Raw genomic sequence first — 20,016 nt, 5'->3', positions numbered from 1 at the left:
GAGGTTCAGTACAGTTATTTTCTAATTGCAGACAAGGTTTTTTGATATTTACAGAAAAATGCAACTACCTTGAAAAAAACAGTGAAACAATATGGGAAGAGTGACCACAATAACTACAGGAACCAAAAAAGAAGGAACAAACTCCATGTAAAGGAAAGAGGATCTTCCTCAAAGCTGGTCTAGTTCTTGCAAAATGGTTTAGACTGATAGGTTTGGAAACCAAAGGGATAGCCACAGATTTGTCATAACATAAGCAACTGCACAATACTTATCATGTCATCACTCCATTACAGGCCATGTTCTGTGCTGAAGAGATGAGATGTTTGGTCCTTATTACTGCACTCTGGGTGTCTGCTGAGATCACCCAGAAATGCTACTTTCAGTAAAACCAAGCTGCTACGCCAGAGCCCCTTTATGAATTTTTCAGATAATGTCAGATGATATAAATTCCACCACAAGAACAATTCTGATAAATACAGATTCTCATAGAGATGCATGCTGAGGTGAAAGGAGGGAAATGCCATTCAATTCAAAGTAACTGTAAGTGCCCTTCTAAAAAAAAGAATGTCACTTTTCTGACATTAGTATCACTAACACTGAAGGAACTATTTTTGCCTAGATTTGCCTAAAAATAACAGTAAGTAGTGTTCTGTCCACAAGACAGAAATGATATCTACTACATAGATTAAGCAAAATCTGAATGAAATTAAAAATAGGACTTGTGAGCTCCTAACAGTTTTTTGGAGGTTTGTCCCTTCTTCCTTACTTTTTAGTATGTGCTGTTCAATTTTATGTAATAAGCAGATTTTTTTTCCTTCTATATCAATGATCTTCTGAAGTTATCTACAGGTGATGTGTAAATTTTCAAACAAGCTTATCAAACCCATTTGACCTCTAACAGAACCATAGTGAAACAAGAATGCTGAACAGTGATTCATTCAGTGAGGAATTCTTTATATACCTCAAATGCGTTTTTCATTAAAAAATTATATTTATTTATACCGTGCATACTACAAAAGAGTGGGTTTTTTCCTGTATATATAATTCCATTTTCGTTCTTTTATTTTTTAGACTTTCTGTATTACTTGTTCCTATTAGCCTGCGAGGAGAGATGAGAGTGCAGTATAGGTAACACTACAAAGGTTCATGTGTTTTGGAAAAATGCACCCTTACTGTTCTAATTTACCTTTCTCACAAACACACTGAGCTTGCACAATATAAAACAAAACAAAGCATATCACTCAATTTAACAAGGCAAAGTAGTCGAGGTTTTGAAGAAAATAAAAAAGATGAAAGAAAAATGTCAGTGAAACAGCTTACTTTTTTGCTATAAAGTTTCTTTTTGATAAACCAGAAGGTAAATTTTTCTTAAAGTTTCTGTGGAATTCACAAATGTTTTCAGGGCTTCATGAGTGCACAAAATAAAAAAATGATCAGAGGCTTGTAACTCATAGGAACATAATGAGAATTCATAGAGAAATACTTTTCTTTTATTTTCTACAACTGGAAATACTGATTTATTAGATACTGATTCTTACTTTTGGAAACAAAAATATTGAAATGCATAAAACATGCTAAAAAAGAGGAAATCTATATTAAGAGTTTCCTCTAGAAAATGTAATAGGAGTTAAGTACTCAAGTGGACCTAAAAAGTAAGAATAATCAAAATGCACAGCAAAACAATACAGCAACAAGCTGAAACAATGGAGCATTTCTGACTCTTTGCTAAGAATAATGTTCTGGGTCAGTAAATACAGAAAAGGAACACATTCTCACTGAAGGAATATTTTATTGTATGCTGAAATATCCCTTAGGGGTTGCTTTGTTTGTTTGTTTTTTGATTTTGTTATTGTTATTCGTTTTGTAAAGAAAAGAGTCTACAACACACATCCTAATGGCTTTGGCTGTAGATTGAGCTTAAGTAAATACCATCCCTCTGTCAGTATGTTGTGGTAACTAAGGCTGCCAGTGTGGTTTACCAGCTCAAGCAACATGTGTAAACACAGGAAACAAAAAAATTCAGAGGGCAGCCTCCTTTCTCTCTGCCTTTCATAACTGCTTGCTCCTTCTCTGTCTCCTGGTTGGGCTCACTCTCTTGCTCACTATATTTCTTGGACTTTTGTTATTTTCTGACAAATCATGCGAGTGAAACACAAAACATTAACACAACTAGACATCCTTTTTCTCTGTCTTCTAATTTTATCCAAAGGGAAAGTTACCCAATAAAAAGTCCAGCATATATTTTCAGAGCTACTAAGTGCTTCTGTCATTAATTTCTTTTGATTGTTTCTATAAAACATGCCTTAATCATACTACAGCACTTTCCATTGCAAAAAAGACAACTTTACAGAACAACATAGTTAACATTATTTCCCTGTTCATTTTGATTTTTTTTTAAAACACCACAAAAATCCAGGCTATAATAAGAAGCACACAAAATTATATTCATCTTTGTTCTGTGACAAGTAGTATCAGCATTTGTATCCCCAAATATTATGCATGTTTGACAAAACAAAATTTCTACTGGTTCACATGACAAAATTCTGGGGATTTTTTTTCACTTTTATGCAATGTAGTATATAAGGAATAAGGATGCACTATTATTTCTAGTAATAATTGGCACTTGAAAAAAGCACCAAGAATTCTGTATTTCACTTTACCTCTGTTCCCTCCCCAGTATTTTTCTGTGTGTAGTCCAAAAACTACAACTGTGGTTATGGTGTACAACTACATTTTCTTTTTTCAAAATGTGTGCAAAGTTGGCACTTTTGTATTAACACTAAACACTAATACTCTTTGCTTGGCATTCATGCCCTCATACTGACCAGATCACTTTTATCTAAGTGTATTTTTTTTAAAGACACTTACTGAAAATATGGCAATAGTTTAAGAAAAAAAAAAAAGCATGGATATTATTACACATCCCCTTGTAGTGTACGAAAAAGTGCATGACTGGATTTATGTAATAGTACAAGACAAAAAAACTGTATCAAATCAGGTACTGTAAAGCATGCCAGCACCTCTGTATTACTTATATCTAGCAGGTAGTTAAAACAAGACCGTGGTTCTTTTAAAAATGTGCATTAAAGCTAACATAAATGAGTAAAACTAGGCAGCAAACTATTTTTCCTGCTTATCTAACAGCTGAAGGTAACTGTAAAAATTAAGCAAAAAAATTAGAGTTAAACCACCATCAATACAATTGTTTTACATCATAGGCCTGTCAAGGCTCAATATATATATACAAGTGTAACAGCCATGCTTAGTAGAACGTTATCCCCAATGCTTAGAAGACACAAAGACAACTAAGTAGATTGTTTTTTCTTTCTCTTTTTGTTTGTTTGCAATTTTTTTGTATTTTTGGGGGGATTTTTTGTGTGTTTTTTTGTTCTTTTTTTTGTTTCGTTTTGGGTTTGGTTTTTGTTGTTCTTTTTTGTTCTTTTTTTTCAGGCAAAAGTTATGGGAAGAACAAACTGGCTCTTTGGAGATGACCAAAAACATTCTAACAGAACTAGGGAACAACTGCAGTTTTTCTATTTGTTGTTTGTTGTTTGTTTGTTTGGTTTTGTTTGTTTTTTTATCAAGAATCTCTTCCCCCAAATTAAAGGTCCTACGTTTTTGTTTCTACTAAAAAAGAAAAAAAAAAAAAAGAAAAAAACCCCAACAACCAAGAAAGGGGAAAAAGCACCTGGTGTTTTTTTCTTTCGCTAAAAAAGAAAAGAAAAAATTATATATATATATATATGTATATTTATGAGTGTGTGTATACATATACATATACATATACATATACATATACATATATATGCATATATATGAAGGGAGACTGTATATGGCAGTTCAGATGTAGTGGGCCCTCTCTGAGAGCTGGCATTATGCTGTGTCCATCCTTGACCTAATCTACCGAAGTGAAAGGAATGTTTTTATGCAGATTGGGGTTCTGGCTGTGCCGGTTTCGGCTACGGACAGAGGAGAACATCATGTTGCACCCAGGGACTTTGCACTTGTGCATTTCTCGCAAGTGCACTGTTTTGTAGTGCACTCTGAGGGTTCCCTTGTTGCTGTACATTTTGTGGCAAATGTTACACATTATCCCACCGTTGCTCACCGAAACACTGTTGAACATGAGGGATCCTGGGACATCGGTGCCCATACCTACAGCTAAGGCAGGGGCATCTGCTTTGTGGGCAGATTCCCCGCTGTCACTTGCCCCATCGACGTCGTCCAGGAGAATACCCTCATCGCTTCCTGCATCGGATTCTCTTGAGGAATGGATACTGCTGCTGGACTGGATGCTGGAGGTGGTGCTCAGGTCTAGTACCATATAGTCTTCTGCCATGCCCCTGCCGTACCCATTCATATGGGAATCCTCAGTGCCAGCAGGCGAGGAGGTGTCTTCCCTTATGTCAAGCCCCATCTGATGCTGAGCGCCATATATCTTCACCAAAAATTCATCGCGGAGGTCCTTACTAAGGGAAGGCTGTGAAGTGTCCAAGCCCATGTCATCCAGTTCTTTGGTCAACAGTTTACGGTGCAGGTTTATGTTAGCACTGTGTCTGGGAAAGGAAGAGGGAAGGGAGAAAAGGAAAAATGTACAGTATTTTTGATTAAACATACAGTCAACAAGCACCAAATCCAAATTATGATTTACTGATAATTTCGCATAAAAATATCCTCTATCCACGTTGCTTGGAAATTTCAGTCTTTTTATAAGTGGGCAAATTGCAACATAAAAACTAAACAAAACAAGCAAATTCCCCCCCTTATTGCTTTTCTTTTTAGCTGCTGCTCCTCAACATTAGTCTCCAACAGCAGCTACAGCCCTTTTATTTGAAATTTAAAAAATAATAAATTGTACTAGCAAAAAGTACAAAATTATCTTCTTGATTCCTGAATCCCTGCTGACTTTCTTTCTCTTCGATAGGCAAAAATATTAATATATGGAATGTGTGTCTAGCCATGTTTTTATATACTTATTCATACATACATACATAAAAAGATGTTTATATTTATATATATATATATATGTATTCACATAACTCTGTAAGTGAAATATCTGAGCAAAGTAAAATAAAGGTAACCAAATAAGACATTGTCAGAGGTCCTGATTCTGGTAATTTAATTCTTGTATAAAGGGATTCAGAATCAGGCCAAACCAAGATGAAGAAGACTTGAGGGGTTTAAGAGAACAAGTCTTTGAAATCTACATGTAAGTTTCTGAAAATCTTAGTCAAAGTTAGTGATTTCATCCTTCTAAGTTGTCACTGCCACTCCTCCTTGTCCTCTTCCCTGCACTGTCTGCATGCAGTGCTGATTGACTCAAGCAGTGTAATGTCCAGTAAAAAACCCCATTATTGGCAGTGAGAATTTTGCCTCAAATCAATCAAAAACCTTAAGCATGGTTTGGTTTAGGTATTTGCTGAAGTTACTGCAGATATTCAAGGCAATGGAAAACTGTCATTGATGGAGGTGGATTTTAAACTAGATCCCAAGAGCTGCAAATTAAAAAACTCTAAAGTGTTTCACAGGATCTGGGCCTTTGCTCTCAAGAAATAAAGCTCTACATTTGCAAACAATGTAAGCCTTTCGGTTAGTAAATGTGTAAAATAGCCTATTATTTGAAACTGCATTCTACTCTCCACTTTTGGCATTGGCTTTATTAATCCACTGCAGTAGAACCTCACTGATTTGCAGTAGTGTCAGGAAACCCTCTTTGAAAAACTGCATTTTCTGAATTAATGATGCAACCAACAAACATGACGGACATCAAAACCTCAGAACACAGAACATGCTCATTTTGCTGAAGTGCTTAAGTATAGGATATCAGTGCAAAGTTTTCAGTAATAGAAAACTTTAGGGTTCAGTTTTCAGAATGTGCAGCATTGCTAAGGAAATGACAAATATTTATTCAGCTTCTTTGGAGGGTGACTTGAATTTCGAGTCAGCAAAAAAAGAATTAGCGAAGTTCTACTGCATAACATTCTTTGCAAGCTAAGGACCCAAACCCGCAATTTACAACATGCAGACTCACCAGTCTGTCTGCCCATTATAAATTGCAGATCAGAGCCCAAATGTAGGAGGGAAAAGAAGAGGGGGGTGGGGAGCGGGAGGAGGGTGGGGAAAGAGAGAGAGAAAGAGAGAATTTTAACATAGGAATAGCTTAATTTGCAAAAAGCACTAGGTACAAAACTGGCAAGGGAAGACACAACAATGATCAAATATTTTACAGACATTCAGGTCCTTCATTAACAAAAAAGGGAGAAGAGGAACAATAGCTATTAGCAATATGTCCTTATTGGAAGCTTTTATTTTAAGAAACCCTTTAAAACATACCTCTCAACCAACTGAAGTCGCAAACATGGTACAGCAATGCAATGCAAATAAATAAAACAAATGCAAATGTAGGAAGATTAAATTGATGTGGAGTAAATCTCTGTAATTTTCTAACACTTTGTGATTAATTTATCTATTGCATGTAACTTAAGGGAATAAACAAACAGCAATAGAACTAATATGTCCCATTCATCTGCAAATGCAAGTAACTGTTATCTGACATAAAACTGATACTAAAATGTAGTTTAATTGAATTGCGTGTGCTTGGGATACAATTATTCCAGTAAGGGGGTGGTCTAGAACAGAGGATTTCTCTCCTAATGAGAGACAGTTGAGAGGTATGGGCAAGGGTGGAAAAAAAGTGGAGAGTATTTCTTGGTTTTGTCCCACATGGGAAATACTCTTTTCACACAAGCAAATATAGCACCATTGCTTTTTTGAGGCATAGAAGTGTAATTATGCATATCCCCACACTGCACTTAGGAAGGCTGAGCTTACCTTGTGATAAGATCAGCTTTCTAATCTTTTGCTAAATTGAGATCACAAAAGAGAGAGAGGAGCGGAGAAAAGAGAAAGAAAGGGGAGGGGGAGGAGAGATAGAGAGAGAGAGAGAGAGAAAGAGAGAGAGAGAACAAATTCACATTCCAATCCAGACATATCTGGTTAAAAAAAAAATCTGAAACCAATAAAACACAGACTTAAAAAAAAGTCTTGATTGTGAACCTGGTTTTTGTCAGCTGTAATATCATTTATACTGTTGTCCTGATGGATACTGACTCAATCACACAATACAGAAAACATAATGCAAATTAATCAAAGTATATTCACACCATACCGATTATTATCCACAAATGAGTTCTGAACAGATGCATGCAGTGCACATACATGAATTATAAACAGTAGTCCTGATGGTCCCTTGCCTTCCTGGTTTCAGATGGAATATAGCTCCGTGTAAAGTTGCTAAGTGCAGTACAGGAAACGCTTACTGTGAAGGCCTGTCCACACTGACCAGAGTTATTAAATGACTGTAAAAGCACATTTGTGCTTATCATCATAAGGCTAACTGCAAACTATTCATAAAGTACTCATGTGTGTACTTATAATTTCTCCCCTTCTCTCCCCTCTTCACTCCTGTGTTATGGGAATTTGTTTCAGCATACAAGCTAGTTAGGATAACTGTAATTGTTGCTTCCATGCATTTGTACTTTCTATTTCCTTGGTTTTCTGCTGAGAAAAACAACAGTCAGGCATGCAGTGAAAAAACCTTCAGCATTCACTAAATGAAGAGATAAGAATGAACTGCCATGTTAAAGAGGGGGCACCAAGCCCCACGTAGACAAAGGCCATTCTGAGAAAGACCAGTGGAGGGATGCAAACTCTGCTGATGCTCTGATAAGAAGAGATGCCTCCCTTATTAAATTCTCACTTACAGCAGTAACAATCAGTAATCTAGTTAAAGTATGTACCAGCCCATAATATCTGTCAGGCAAACGATGTGCAGAAATGTGCGGACCAGTTCTGGCACCCTGCTCAGTAGTGTCCCTTTTCCGCTGTCAGCAGTACTGTTGGATTCTCCTAATATAATTACATTGACTTTTATTCAATTAAGTGCCATTCCTAGCCTTAAAAAGAAGCTACTTTATCAATTGATTCAGGTGTAATGCAATAATAAAGATGAACTCATGGCAGTGCATTAGCTCTGCTGTTCATAACTTCTGAACATAGGTTCATTCATAGCAGTCGATTTCCATTATGCAACCACAGTTCAAAAGAATTGATTCTTTTACATTCATTTCTTAATCTATTTCACTTGTGCTTAATACTGTCCCTAAATATCATTTGTGAAAATATTCTAGTGGAGAAGGAGGTATGAGTTGTGAAAAAAATTCATTTATTTAGATACTGAAGTTTTGAGATCTTATTAAAAACCCGAAAGTCTCAGACCCCCTTTTGCATACCAAACACACATTTTCCATCCTAATCCTACCCTTTCTCCTCTGCTTTGTCACTCCCAAACCCTAGGAGACCCCTATGAGCCCTCAGCCAATGCTAACCACCTGTCATCTTGTTCATCTGCTCCTCCCCATGACACCTAAAGTTTCTTGCTTCAGCTATTCTGTTCCCTGATGTGATTTACAGAGCTCCTTACGTCTTCCTCCTCTGCTCCCAGGTATGTGTAAACAGTGGTCCCAAAGTAAGCCGAGGCACAGCCTGGGCAGAGTGATTTGTGCCAATACATGAATACTGCCATCAAACAGACAGAAAATCTTGAAGCAAAATATGCCAAAACCTGCTGAGCTTCATCTTGCCATGGCTTCATTACTTCTCCTACCTCAGCTAGCTAATTTAAGGCCATCTCTGGTGTCATTTGCAACACTTCAACTGCTGCTGTATCTGCAGGGAAAAGAACTTAAAGAACCTAAATGATTGGGAGAAATAAATACATGTGTATGAAACAAAATATTTGACCTTATTAAATCCTTTGAAAGCCTCTGGACTTCCTAGATTGTTCATTTGTACATCAACTACCAGAATGGCATTTGATCCTCACAGTGGAAATGTTGTGTAGAGAGAACTGGTGATTGAAGTCTTCCAGACAGAAATATGCCATCAAATGAGTTTAACTAAAGGCATATCTCACTCTGCTTCATTTACTATACCTATCAGTTCCTAGGCTACAAGGGATGGTGAGGAGGGCTGGTTCTGAAAATACCGTCTGGGGCAAAGAATTTCCAAATACCTGTTGAGGTCTGTAGTACATGTCAGATACTATAAAAATGAGGAGTGTATTTTTTCCAAGATGCTTTGAATTGTAGCTTGGTGTGGCAAGGAAGTTTGAGCAAATTCTAGGACCCAGAAGATCTGATTTTTTTTAACATAAATACCACACTTTCCAAGTTACTGTTAATTAATTACTTAGATGGAAGGCAAAAGTGTATGCAAAGCTCTCACTAGAGTGAATTTGGCTAAAGAGTAGAGCAGTTCTGCCATGAGGATAATAATGATAATGATCATACACATAAGATGTGTGGTTGTGGTGAAATGTCAACCTCTGAGTTCACCGCTGCCTTTTCAGACAGGAACTTCAGCAGCAATGCAATGCAGAATCCCACAAGAGTTACAGAAGCTCCCTGATTCTGGGCATGATCTCACTTGTGTTACTATTTTCCTCCTCTTGCGCAGTTCATGGAAGTATTCTTTCTTTACCAGAATTCACTGTTGGTTACACTCCACCTACTACTTGCAAATTTTTTAGTGACAAATGCACTGTGCACCAACCGAAGGACGGGGATTATAAGCCTAGGAAATATGGTAAATTAAACGTACATTCTATTTACACAGATCATAAATCCTGACTGGGATCTCTTTAGCAGTTTCCTTCTATACTTGTCAAGGAATCTGATTTTGTTAATTTACTGTCCATTTGTTGGAAAGAAAAAATGTAGTGGCCACTTTAGTTTAGTTTTTTTTATTTAGTCAGTCTTTTAATTTCATTCTGAAGTGAGGGAGAAGGAATTTATCAGAGTAGAATTTGTCCTGATATAGAAATTGGCATGAGTCCTATGGATGACTCAAGGCCAAATTTGGATGTGGCCATAGCTGCAGTCCTATCTTCACCACGGCAAACCTCATCTCTGATGCACAGAGCAGAAAGAGAGAATTCAGATTAAGAGAGCTGGTTTTTTTAGATGTGAGCATTTTAGAGCTGTTTATTTAGATGTGAGCATTATAGAGGGCACAAAACTAACTGCATGAAAAATTAGAATGTGTTCACAGCTCAGAACAGGACAGGGGGTTGAAAATTAAGCATATGGTATTATTTTATTAATTATTTTAGCATGAAGAAAGTACGATTACACTTAAATATTATGGGATGAGGGAGAGAAAAGGAGTGAGAATGAAAGAGATGCACATTTGTTACGAACTGTGTAAACCCATTTTCCACTGCTTCATGCAGTGAGACAGAAAAGCCAAGCCAACTGATGTCCCAGTTAAATGTCCTAACTACTACTTCTTGTCTGACTGTAAATGACAAAGCTCCCTGATAAAGATCTCAGTCAATCATCAAAGTAAACTGTATTGTTCATTAAAATTCTGAAACTATTCCCACATTTCTAGTTGTATCCAGCCACAACCATTCTTCCTATATTTCCAAGAAAGCCACCGTCCCAATTTCTTACATTTCAGATATTCTGAACATGACTTTTCTGGCAAACACATGATTTGATAAATTAATACCACCTAGCCCTACCATTCTTACACTGCAAAGAAATCACAAACAGAATGTGACAGCAGGAGGCCATCAGTCTTCAGTGGGCTTTGTTTCAAGATCAATAAGTGATCCCAGCATTAAGTAACACTATAAAATTATATTTTGAGACTTAATGCATGTAAAGACAGCATAAAATTATTTTTTGTCTAATTATGTTTTTTCTGAGTGACAGTAGATTTGTTTTTTTTAAAGAAGACAAAAGCTACTATTGGGTTGTAAAACCTGAAAACGCAAAATCTTCAAAGGTTTGAGAAGATTTTGTTAGAAAATCAAAGGCCAGAACACAATTGGCTGGTGATTTATGTATAAACTGATGAACCACTGATTAAAGCTAGATATGGAAGTTACTGCTCCAGTTGTACAGGCCCCATAAAAGCTATCCTCCTGCTATACTTAGTTTACAACTAAGCTCTATCAATCTGGTTTAAAATATAAACAATGAAATTTTCATTACCCCTCCTCTGAGATTTTTTTCTTCAGCTCAGTATTCAGCCTTCATTTTTACCTTTAATGAAATGTTAAAGGAAAATTTTCTTTGTTTCTCTTCACCTCAAAGGCAAAGAGAATTAAGACTTTTGGTTTTGTTTTAAATTTTCACACAATTTTAGTTTCTAACACAATTTAGTAATATGTTCTTACCTCAATTTCATGTCCCTTTCCTGCTTGTTTAAGCCTGCAACCCATAGAAAGGCCCAAAATAGGTGAACACTATGGAAAGTAAACCCAGAATTTTATGGTTTCTCAGAATCTCTGCAGACTGAAAGTGCTGAGTTTCATGCAGCTAAAATCAAAGAACCAGAAAGTAAGACTGACTCTGGCTAAATATAACAGTGTACATATTTATGAGAAAGAAATGGCCTCAATTCTGATACTTCTTCAAGAAAGAAGCAGCAATCATTTCTCCCATTTGGTTACGAGAACCAACAATAAAACAGTTCCTGGTATTTAATTAGTAGCAGAAACTGTTAAAGAAATTATTGTCTCACTTACTGTTCTAATTTTGGCACTCTATCAGCAGTCTTTGATACAGGGTTTGTTTTGTTTTGCGTTCTTTTAATTAAAAAGAAAAAAAATCCATAAATCTAAGCAAAGATTGTAACAGTTTGAGATCCTGATCTGACCTAAATTATAAAATTCACATTCATCTGAACAAGGACAAAGTTTAAGTCTGGACATTAGTGCTTCGATGTATTAGATCATATTTGATTTGCCTCTGAGTGTTAGGGGAAAAGTAGGTATAGAGGCTACACTTCAGAAAGAGTCAAAGCAAAAATACTATACTACCTGATAAAACCATGGCATTTCTACATGAAAAAGGTAATAGCATCAGCTCTTAAGGCCTAAAATTGCACAGAATCTGAAAAATATTAACCTTTCATAGGAAGAAAATTCAAAAGGTAAAATACAGTTCAGCACCTATTAAAAAAAGTAAAAAAACCCCCAGTGCTTATTAAATACAGGAAATAAAGGACAAGCAAGTTCTTGCAAATTAAAGATGTGGAGCCCAGTCATTTCAATCCCTTTCAATATGAAACAAATCACTCACACTGGTCACGGAGACAGCTCCCTCTACACTCAAATTATTCACTTGAAGATAAGCTCCTATCAAACTCTTTAGGGGTTTAACTAATTTACTGCACAGATACGGCACGTCTGTTGTAATAACAGGTAGGATGTATTGGGGTCGACCATTTATCAGAATTAGACTTCTTTTTTCAATTCACAGTGAATTATGCTGCCTACACTGCTCCTCTTTCTCAGAGCTTCCCATCCCCTTATGGCCCCTAATGTGGCAGGCAAACAAAATTGACAGTCTCATCTTGTCAACAAGGGGTGATTCTCCTGAGAAGCGATTTAACTTTGCAGAGGAAGCAATGTATTAATGTGCCTGTCCCAGGAATGTTAATCATCTTCAAGCTCCCTCTAACTTTGACATGAACAAAATCACCAAATTTGTTTACTAAATGAATTGTAATATGCTAATAAGAGAGCATGACATATATGGTAAAGCCAAACAGATGGTTTGTTTACTCCACTTTGCAACTTTATAAATGTTGTAACTCTGAAGATGCTAGTGAGAATTATTGGTTTGTTGGCAGTGGCAAACATGCCTTTTGCATACTTAATCCACAGTTAGAGTCAGAAAACAATTTATCATCACCATGGAATGCATAAAAAATGTTAATGCAGTGATAGCATTTAGGAAGGCAGGATAGTTGATTGTGTGGGCAAATAGGTTAAATATGAAACTGATATTTGTTGGCAATTTTTGCTACCAAATAATTAGAAAAACCCAATCTGTCAGGCTTGGGACTTTTGAAAGGTGCAATAATTCAGTACACGCCTGTTGAGGTGTTTAATGAAATGGTCCTTATGGTGTGAACAGAATTATGCATTCACAACAGTTGTGCATGCTCAGAAGCATTGAGGTTATGGTGAACTCTTTAATATATTAATATTGTTGTCCATTAAAGATCAAAAGATGTTAAAAACTAAAAGCACAACGACTGGCATACTTGCCAAAGTTGCTGAGAAACTATCAGAACTGTGTTGCAACACTTCAACCTCTCACTTTACTAGCTGCCTGGAAGCAAAACAGACTCATTACAAAATAGCCAGCACTGTTGGACGGGCTGAGAAAGTTTAGAATAAGAGGATTTATCTGACAGAATATTTTCTAAGTGAACTAACGCAGTGTCACAATGTTACAGGCACAAGAAGTCGTTATACATATGACAAAGTCCTTTGATGGGCAAAACAGGTGCTTAGCACTGCTGTCGATCACTCAAAAGCTTTTTCTACAATTTACACAAGCTCTACAGAGAAGTTTAGCTGGTGCAGTGTACTGCAGTCCTGCATGAAGTGCTCATATCCACTCTGTGGAAGTATTTGCTAGTCCTTGACACAAGATGCATTTTCCCTTAAGATATACTAAAGGAATGAAGAATACATGCATTAATATTTCTTTTCAAACCTAAATGATCTAAATTTTACATCAACCCAGTTTTGCAATCAGAAGTTTTCATCCTTCATTTAATTTTACTGCTAGAGCCAAAAGTGATAATTTTGCAAGTTTTTGACAAACACACCCTAAAGTTCAGCATGCCACTCATGAATTTTACTGAACTCCAAGTTTCAGTTTATGCAGAAATAAAGAAAAAATTCAGATAGATTTCCTAGTTTTCCCCTAGCTCTGATTTCAAACCAAATATTTTCTCTAGATGTTGATGCACAGCAGCACATTATCTCATGGTTTGCTTAGGAGATTTACAGATTCTTTATTGATTGAACCTCAAGTTCAAAATAATAATAATAAAACCTGAGGTCGAGGGATAGTTTTGTACAATTTCAGGTGCCACAGCAAATCTGTAAACCATTTATTTTGATGAAAATACAATAGTAATTCTCATTCCTAATGTTTGTTTGTCTAAAAATGCTGTTTTTATTTATATAATACCAGAGGAACTATAAAACCAAATATGATGTGGCATTTCAATAGGGTTCCTCTTTAGTAATTTTAAATTACTAAATAAGGACCGCTATCAGGTCCACAGATAGCTGATTATCCTAAAACCTCCTTTCATCGATGCCCCAACTTCTCAATAATTTCAATCCTCTGAGATCTTTCCATACATGCTATTGTCAGCATTTATTAAATTCTCAACTTTTTACTCATCCACAGGAGAATGTGCAAAGATATCTAAGTTCAGTTTGCTGTCCAAGGATTATTTTGGAAGAAACATTAGTAGCTGTCCCAGCCTGGCGCTTATATCTCATTTGAAACATCTACTCATTCCCGACCAACAAAAAAAATTTCAATAAAGTACTTTTACTGGTTTAACAGCAGTGAGCTCCTGGGATTGTCAAAGTGCTCAGTCTTTTCCGAGGAGAGAAGGAATCAGCAGCTCAAATATAATTAACCTTCCATTCTCAATGCAAACTGCCACGCACAGGAGCTCTGCAGTCTATTAGTGAAGTTATAACGGCCAACAGGCAGAGGCAAAATTGGTCAAAAAGTTGGCTGCTGCTGTCATATTTTTAGAATTATGATTAATGACACTAATAATGCGGATGATTACTGATACGTGTATCTCCTGCAGTTTATCATATTGCACTGGCTGCCTACGTCCACAATAAACATGATGCTATCATTTACCTCTTTATTGAAGGCAATCCTTCTCTTGAAGGAGCACATTCTAATTACTTTGTAATGTTTTATGTCTTAAACATTTTGCAGCTCTGGACCTTGCCAACTGCTTCATGTCTACCATTGATTAATTACGGAATGTTTAATCAAAATTTAGAACCTAATGCAGTCATTTATGAATGCGCTGCAGTGCCAAGATAGTTAGGCTGCCGTCCCAAGCTTGGAGAGTGCTGGGTTCAAAATTAAATCCCAGAAATCTGGAAGATGCCAAAGATTTTACCTCGAGTGATTTGAGTTAAAAAATCTTACTTCAGTGGATGAATGACAGGCACCCACTCAAAATGAAAGGTCTTTGTTGTATATGTATGTATGCTTGCATTTTCCTATCACATTTTTCTTCTTCTTCAAATGTCTTAATTTTTCTCTTTATGCCATTGTTGCTGCAGTTGCAGCCCCTTTACAAGCCTTCCTTGCTGCTAAAGCTCCTGCAAACACCAGTCAAGAGAGTGTAGTTTTGAAGTGGTTAAACGAGTGAAAAATAATTTGCAGGGACAAATACATAAGTTTTTTTTTAATGTGGATTTTTATGGTACTGTCATACAACCATTCACCGTTGAAGTTAAGTGTTTTTTTAATACCATTACTGAACTGCTGAAATGGATGCTAATATAGCTTGGAGTGCTAATGTCAAATCCTGGTAATAAAAAAGACAGACTGCTGAATGAAATAATTTCAAGTAAAAAATAGAACAAAAGTGCTCTCACTCTCGCTCTACACTTTTATTGAATTGGGACTGACTGAGCCAATTGCTTTAGAAGTCTGTAAAACACAATTACTAGTGAGCTGACTGACCCAGCAGTGCCCCTTCTGTGACAGAACAGACTAAAAAGGCTGCAGAATTAGAGCTGTTCCCCTATCTGGCTATCAGACCCGAGAGATATCCAGTGCAGGATCTGTTATCATTCCTGCCAGGGCCCCTCCTCATGAAATCTTGCTTCTCAGTCTTGCATAATACATAATATATATATTGTAGATATATCTGTGTGCATCTTCATCTTGAAACAAGGGCTCATTTACCATCTGAGAGGGAATCCAAGTTCTCTTTCTATCCATTGTACTTTTACATCCTTAACTAATAACATAATGTATGTCTTTCTTTCAGTACGCGCATCCACAGGCACACATACCTTTGGTCTATTTTTATTTCCGCATATTGTGTGTAAAACACAAAACCTTACAACCTAAGGTTTACAGGCAGCAAAATTAACTATGTCCCATTTGTATTTTCTGTTGTAAGTAACTGTAATTACTTTCTTTATTCCGGCATAACAAAGAAAAGGAGAGAGGGAGGAAGAGGGAAAGAAAGGGGAAAAAAAATGTATTGAACTGGAAATGTGAAACACTTTTCCCTAGTTAATAAAATAAGCAATAAAGTTTGTAAAGCACTGAAAAAAAATTCAGTAACACTGGAAATAACAACTTATAAATCCTATAATTTACATTTGGTGTTTTAGACTCTTATAGTTTGACACAGACATACAGCTTGGGACTTTCTTACCCCTCTTTGTTCAAAAGAAAAAAAAAAGAAAACCAAAGTGACATCAAAAAATATCTTCTTATTACAATCTTATTCTTTCCTTCTCTTCCTCTGCTTTCCCCACACAAAACAAACCATTTTACATTTATTCACAATGCCAACAAAGTCCTGCAATTCTTTCTCCTTTATGGGAGCATACATTTCTGGCAAATCTAAAACCCTTTCATTTCTCTTCCAGGTCCATTTATATGAAGCTTGAAGGTGCCTCATGGCAAGAATGTTAAATTATTTCTTAGACAGATCTTTTAAAGCAATGCTATTCAGGGCAAACTTAAATGTGAAATAGACTCTTAATTAAAAAAATAATTTTAAAAATAGTTTTCTCAGCACACGGTAAACTGCTCATTTAGAAGATGTTGCTGGAAAGCAGGAAACACTACAAAAAGCCTTGGATTTTTTTTTAGAAGCAGTGGGCTTAAAACTGTTCTCAGGAAATATCCAGTGTTTGCCATTAAAATTTTAACTTGTGATGAGCGATAAGAGGTATCTCACCTGAGATATTCCTGTATTACCTCAGGTCCCAAAAGACCATCTGAGGTACCTCTAGAGGTACCATTAGAGAACATTTTATGCGTACGTGCTGGACGTGAATGAGTGGTTTCTACTGAGGTACTACAGCATAGCATCACAAATACTGATACATGATGTGTGGCACTGCTTGCCTGAAGAGACAAAGGATAGCAAACTTCTAGTACTGCTAGTCAGGATTAAGGGGTAGTAAAAAGCTGTGCACAGTGTCTTGCAGTGCACTTGCAGTACCTACACAGTGCTCTCTTCCTTGACACTGTGGAGCACTTAATTCTCTTTCATAACTCTGTGTGTCTTCCTTCAGGATCACTCTGAGATAAGCAGTGAGCAGCGTTTTTAGCTTTACCACCAATATTTTCTAATTGAACAGTATATTTCTGAAACGATAGGCTCTACTTCAAAAATTTGCTTTTACTCCCTGTCATATTTGCTAATGACTAGCAACTTGTATAATCATAAAAAATGTTCCAGGTTTAGAGAAGTTGGATTTTGAGTTTTCTTTCCCCAGAGCCCATAAATTGACAACTGTTTTTGAGTAACATATTTTCCTATGATGTATTTCAGTGGAAAATTCTCCTGTCTCACCTGCCTCAGTGGCTAAGATGTATTTTGTCAAAAAGCAATGGAATAGAAATCCAAATGATCTTTGTTTTAACATACTGATCACCTGCTACATAATTCTACTTCAAAATACATTTTGAAATGTCAACCTCTATCTAGATATACTGATAGAACTGGCACACTATCATTTAACAAAGCGTTATAGCTATTTTGAGGCATCTACACATGGTAAATTTTCCCTCTTTCAGGTTTTTTTTTTTTTGTGTGTGTGTGTGTGCTTGTTTGTTTGTTTGCTTGTTTGTTTTCATTCATAAGACTTGCCTCACCAATTTTCTTACTCACATTAATTCGTATATGTCCCAACACAGTCACTCAGTTCATGTTCCAATGAATGAAACAGCTCAAATCTAGGGGAAAGAGCAGCATCGTCATTATGGGGAAAAGAAAATGGTCTCAGCTATTAATAAGCTTTGGTCAGGGTATAAGAGCTGATGAAAAGTTTACCTCTTGAATTGATAGTTTCTCTTTTCAAACAGACATGCACAGCTGACAAATGAATGGATCATGATTGTATGACAGCATTTACCTGCCTGTCTCTGTCCTTCACTGAAAGCTGTAAATCCAAAGGGCAGTAATAAATTTGTTTCCCTCACTGTTCATTATTTCTCCCCAGACTCCTGCACCTGAGAGTGTGCAGTGTCTTGTTCCACCCAGATTTTTGGATGCAGTGTCCTGGTGTTATCTTCTATCTGTAAACCACAGCTTCTTTCACTGCAGCAGAAATCTTATAACCTTCTGCTCTAAAGTATAAAAGAACAGCTAGAGGCTTTTCCTGCAGGAACTTATGTAGGTAGATGTTTTATTCAACCCACTTCCAAAAGACTCTAGGGAAGATGGGACATCTTCATAAATGGGAAACAGCTTTAGATTTACTCAGATGAATGGAAAATAATTGTCTCCCACTCTCTGGAAAATTTGTGGTTCTTTCAGTATTTTCCAGGAACCTAGGGGCAACCAGGATATTATGATAGGCTGTCATGTTCCCTGTCCTGTCTTCCCAGATAACCTTATTCACCAAACAGAAAACACACAGAACTTATGCAGGAAACTTGGACAAAACACATTAAACATTTACACTATTTGTCACAATAAATACCAGGCAAAAATATTGTTCAATACATGTTCTGCTTTTGGCTAGTCTTTTCAATATTTTACTTATGCTTCCCACCTATGTTAATCCTGGTGTAGCAGTGTGTTTAAATAAACTTTTCAGGTCACTGAAAATATCTTGGCTCATTTGCAGTTCATATAAAAATGAGGCTTCTTGAACTGCATAAAAAACTGTATTCTCCCTCTCTTAGTGACATGATTTTGTATACCAAAGCAGCACAAGAAAATGTAGACAGCAAGTTGTTTTAAAAAACAACCACCACCTCCAATTCAAATCCCAAATAAATGACTGTATGTAGTTGGAAAAAACTCCCTCCACACCAGAACTGATGCTTCGATATTTGCTCACATAAGCAGACTCGTGCTTCAATTTTTTAATTTTCTTTTAAATTTAAAAATCTTATTTAAAACTGACTTAAACATCTTTTCAAGACATTTTTATATGCATTCTAGTTTTAATTCCGCTTCTTCTGTTCACATTGGTGAGTATGCAATATGACAGGCAGTCTGTGTTCAACATGACTACTCATGGAAGAGGTTAGATCAGTAGATCTCTGTTAGGGGTGGCACAAAATGTTTCTTTATGATACAGCTTCTTTTGGGTAAGGAAGAGTTATGTGAACATTAGCAATGACACACATCTTAGTGTCTCTGCAAGAGAAAACCTAATGGTTCATTCAATTGTATTGGATATGCAGCTAGTCTCTTTGTGAACTGCATCACAACCAGAAACAATAGTACAGGTGTAAAATGTGTTTATATTTTTTAAAATGTATCAGATACAATTTTTGTCTCTTCACAAATGGTTCATCAAATACCCAGTGTCTTAAAACTGGATTTTCTTGTTCTTATTGGAGGAAATTCAAGTTGTATGAGACAGATAATTATATTTGGGGAATACAGTAATAATTATCATGGACAGATGCAAAGTCTTATATTTCTTGGAGCTAGAATTGAGAGCATTTATAGAAAACAGTTCTCTAAAAAGTTATTTGCAGAAGATTCCAAGCCCAGTAGGAAGATTGTGTCAAGGAGGTGATAACAGGAGGCAGGTAACAGATTTCTCACATCTTCACCTCCCTTGATAATGTTTGCAGTGGCTCATCATAGGTAACTGATGTTAATTTATTCAAGCACACCTGTACAAGGGCCGGAAGTCAGGTAACCAGACAAAAAGTATCTCTCTGCTTTTTCCATACAGCTACCCAGAGGCCCATATCTGCACAAATTTAGTTCTGGAAACATCAGCAGGTTTTAATAAACCACCTACAGATGTCTTGCTCCATACAAATCAAGGAGTTTACGTTTCTAAATCTGGACTGATTTAACTTGCAATCAAATGGCATGATCACACTTGGCATCAATAGTTGCCTCATATTTATTTATAAGTCACCCTGAACAGATATT

General features: G+C 36.4%; 1 protein-coding gene across 1 annotated transcript in view; it reads right to left on the bottom strand.

Moving 5' to 3' along the window:
• Positions 1–3,895: 3,895 nt before the first annotated feature.
• Positions 3,896–20,016, bottom strand: part of BNC2 (basonuclin 2) — a 226,929-nt gene continuing 210,808 nt past the window's right edge. The window contains exon 5 of the mRNA XM_054287862.1: positions 3,896–4,556. Coding sequence (XP_054143837.1) covers positions 3,896–4,556 — 661 coding nt within the window. The remainder of the gene's footprint in view (positions 4,557–20,016) is intronic.

This window comes from Melozone crissalis, unplaced genomic scaffold, assembly GCF_028551555.1.
Source record: "Melozone crissalis strain CALT ecotype California unplaced genomic scaffold, PUWL_Pcris_2 ptg000005l_1, whole genome shotgun sequence".
Lineage (NCBI taxonomy): Eukaryota > Metazoa > Chordata > Aves > Passeriformes > Passerellidae > Melozone > Melozone crissalis.
Note: the sequence above shows the minus strand (reverse complement) of the source record. Positions and strands in the feature narration are given on the sequence as shown.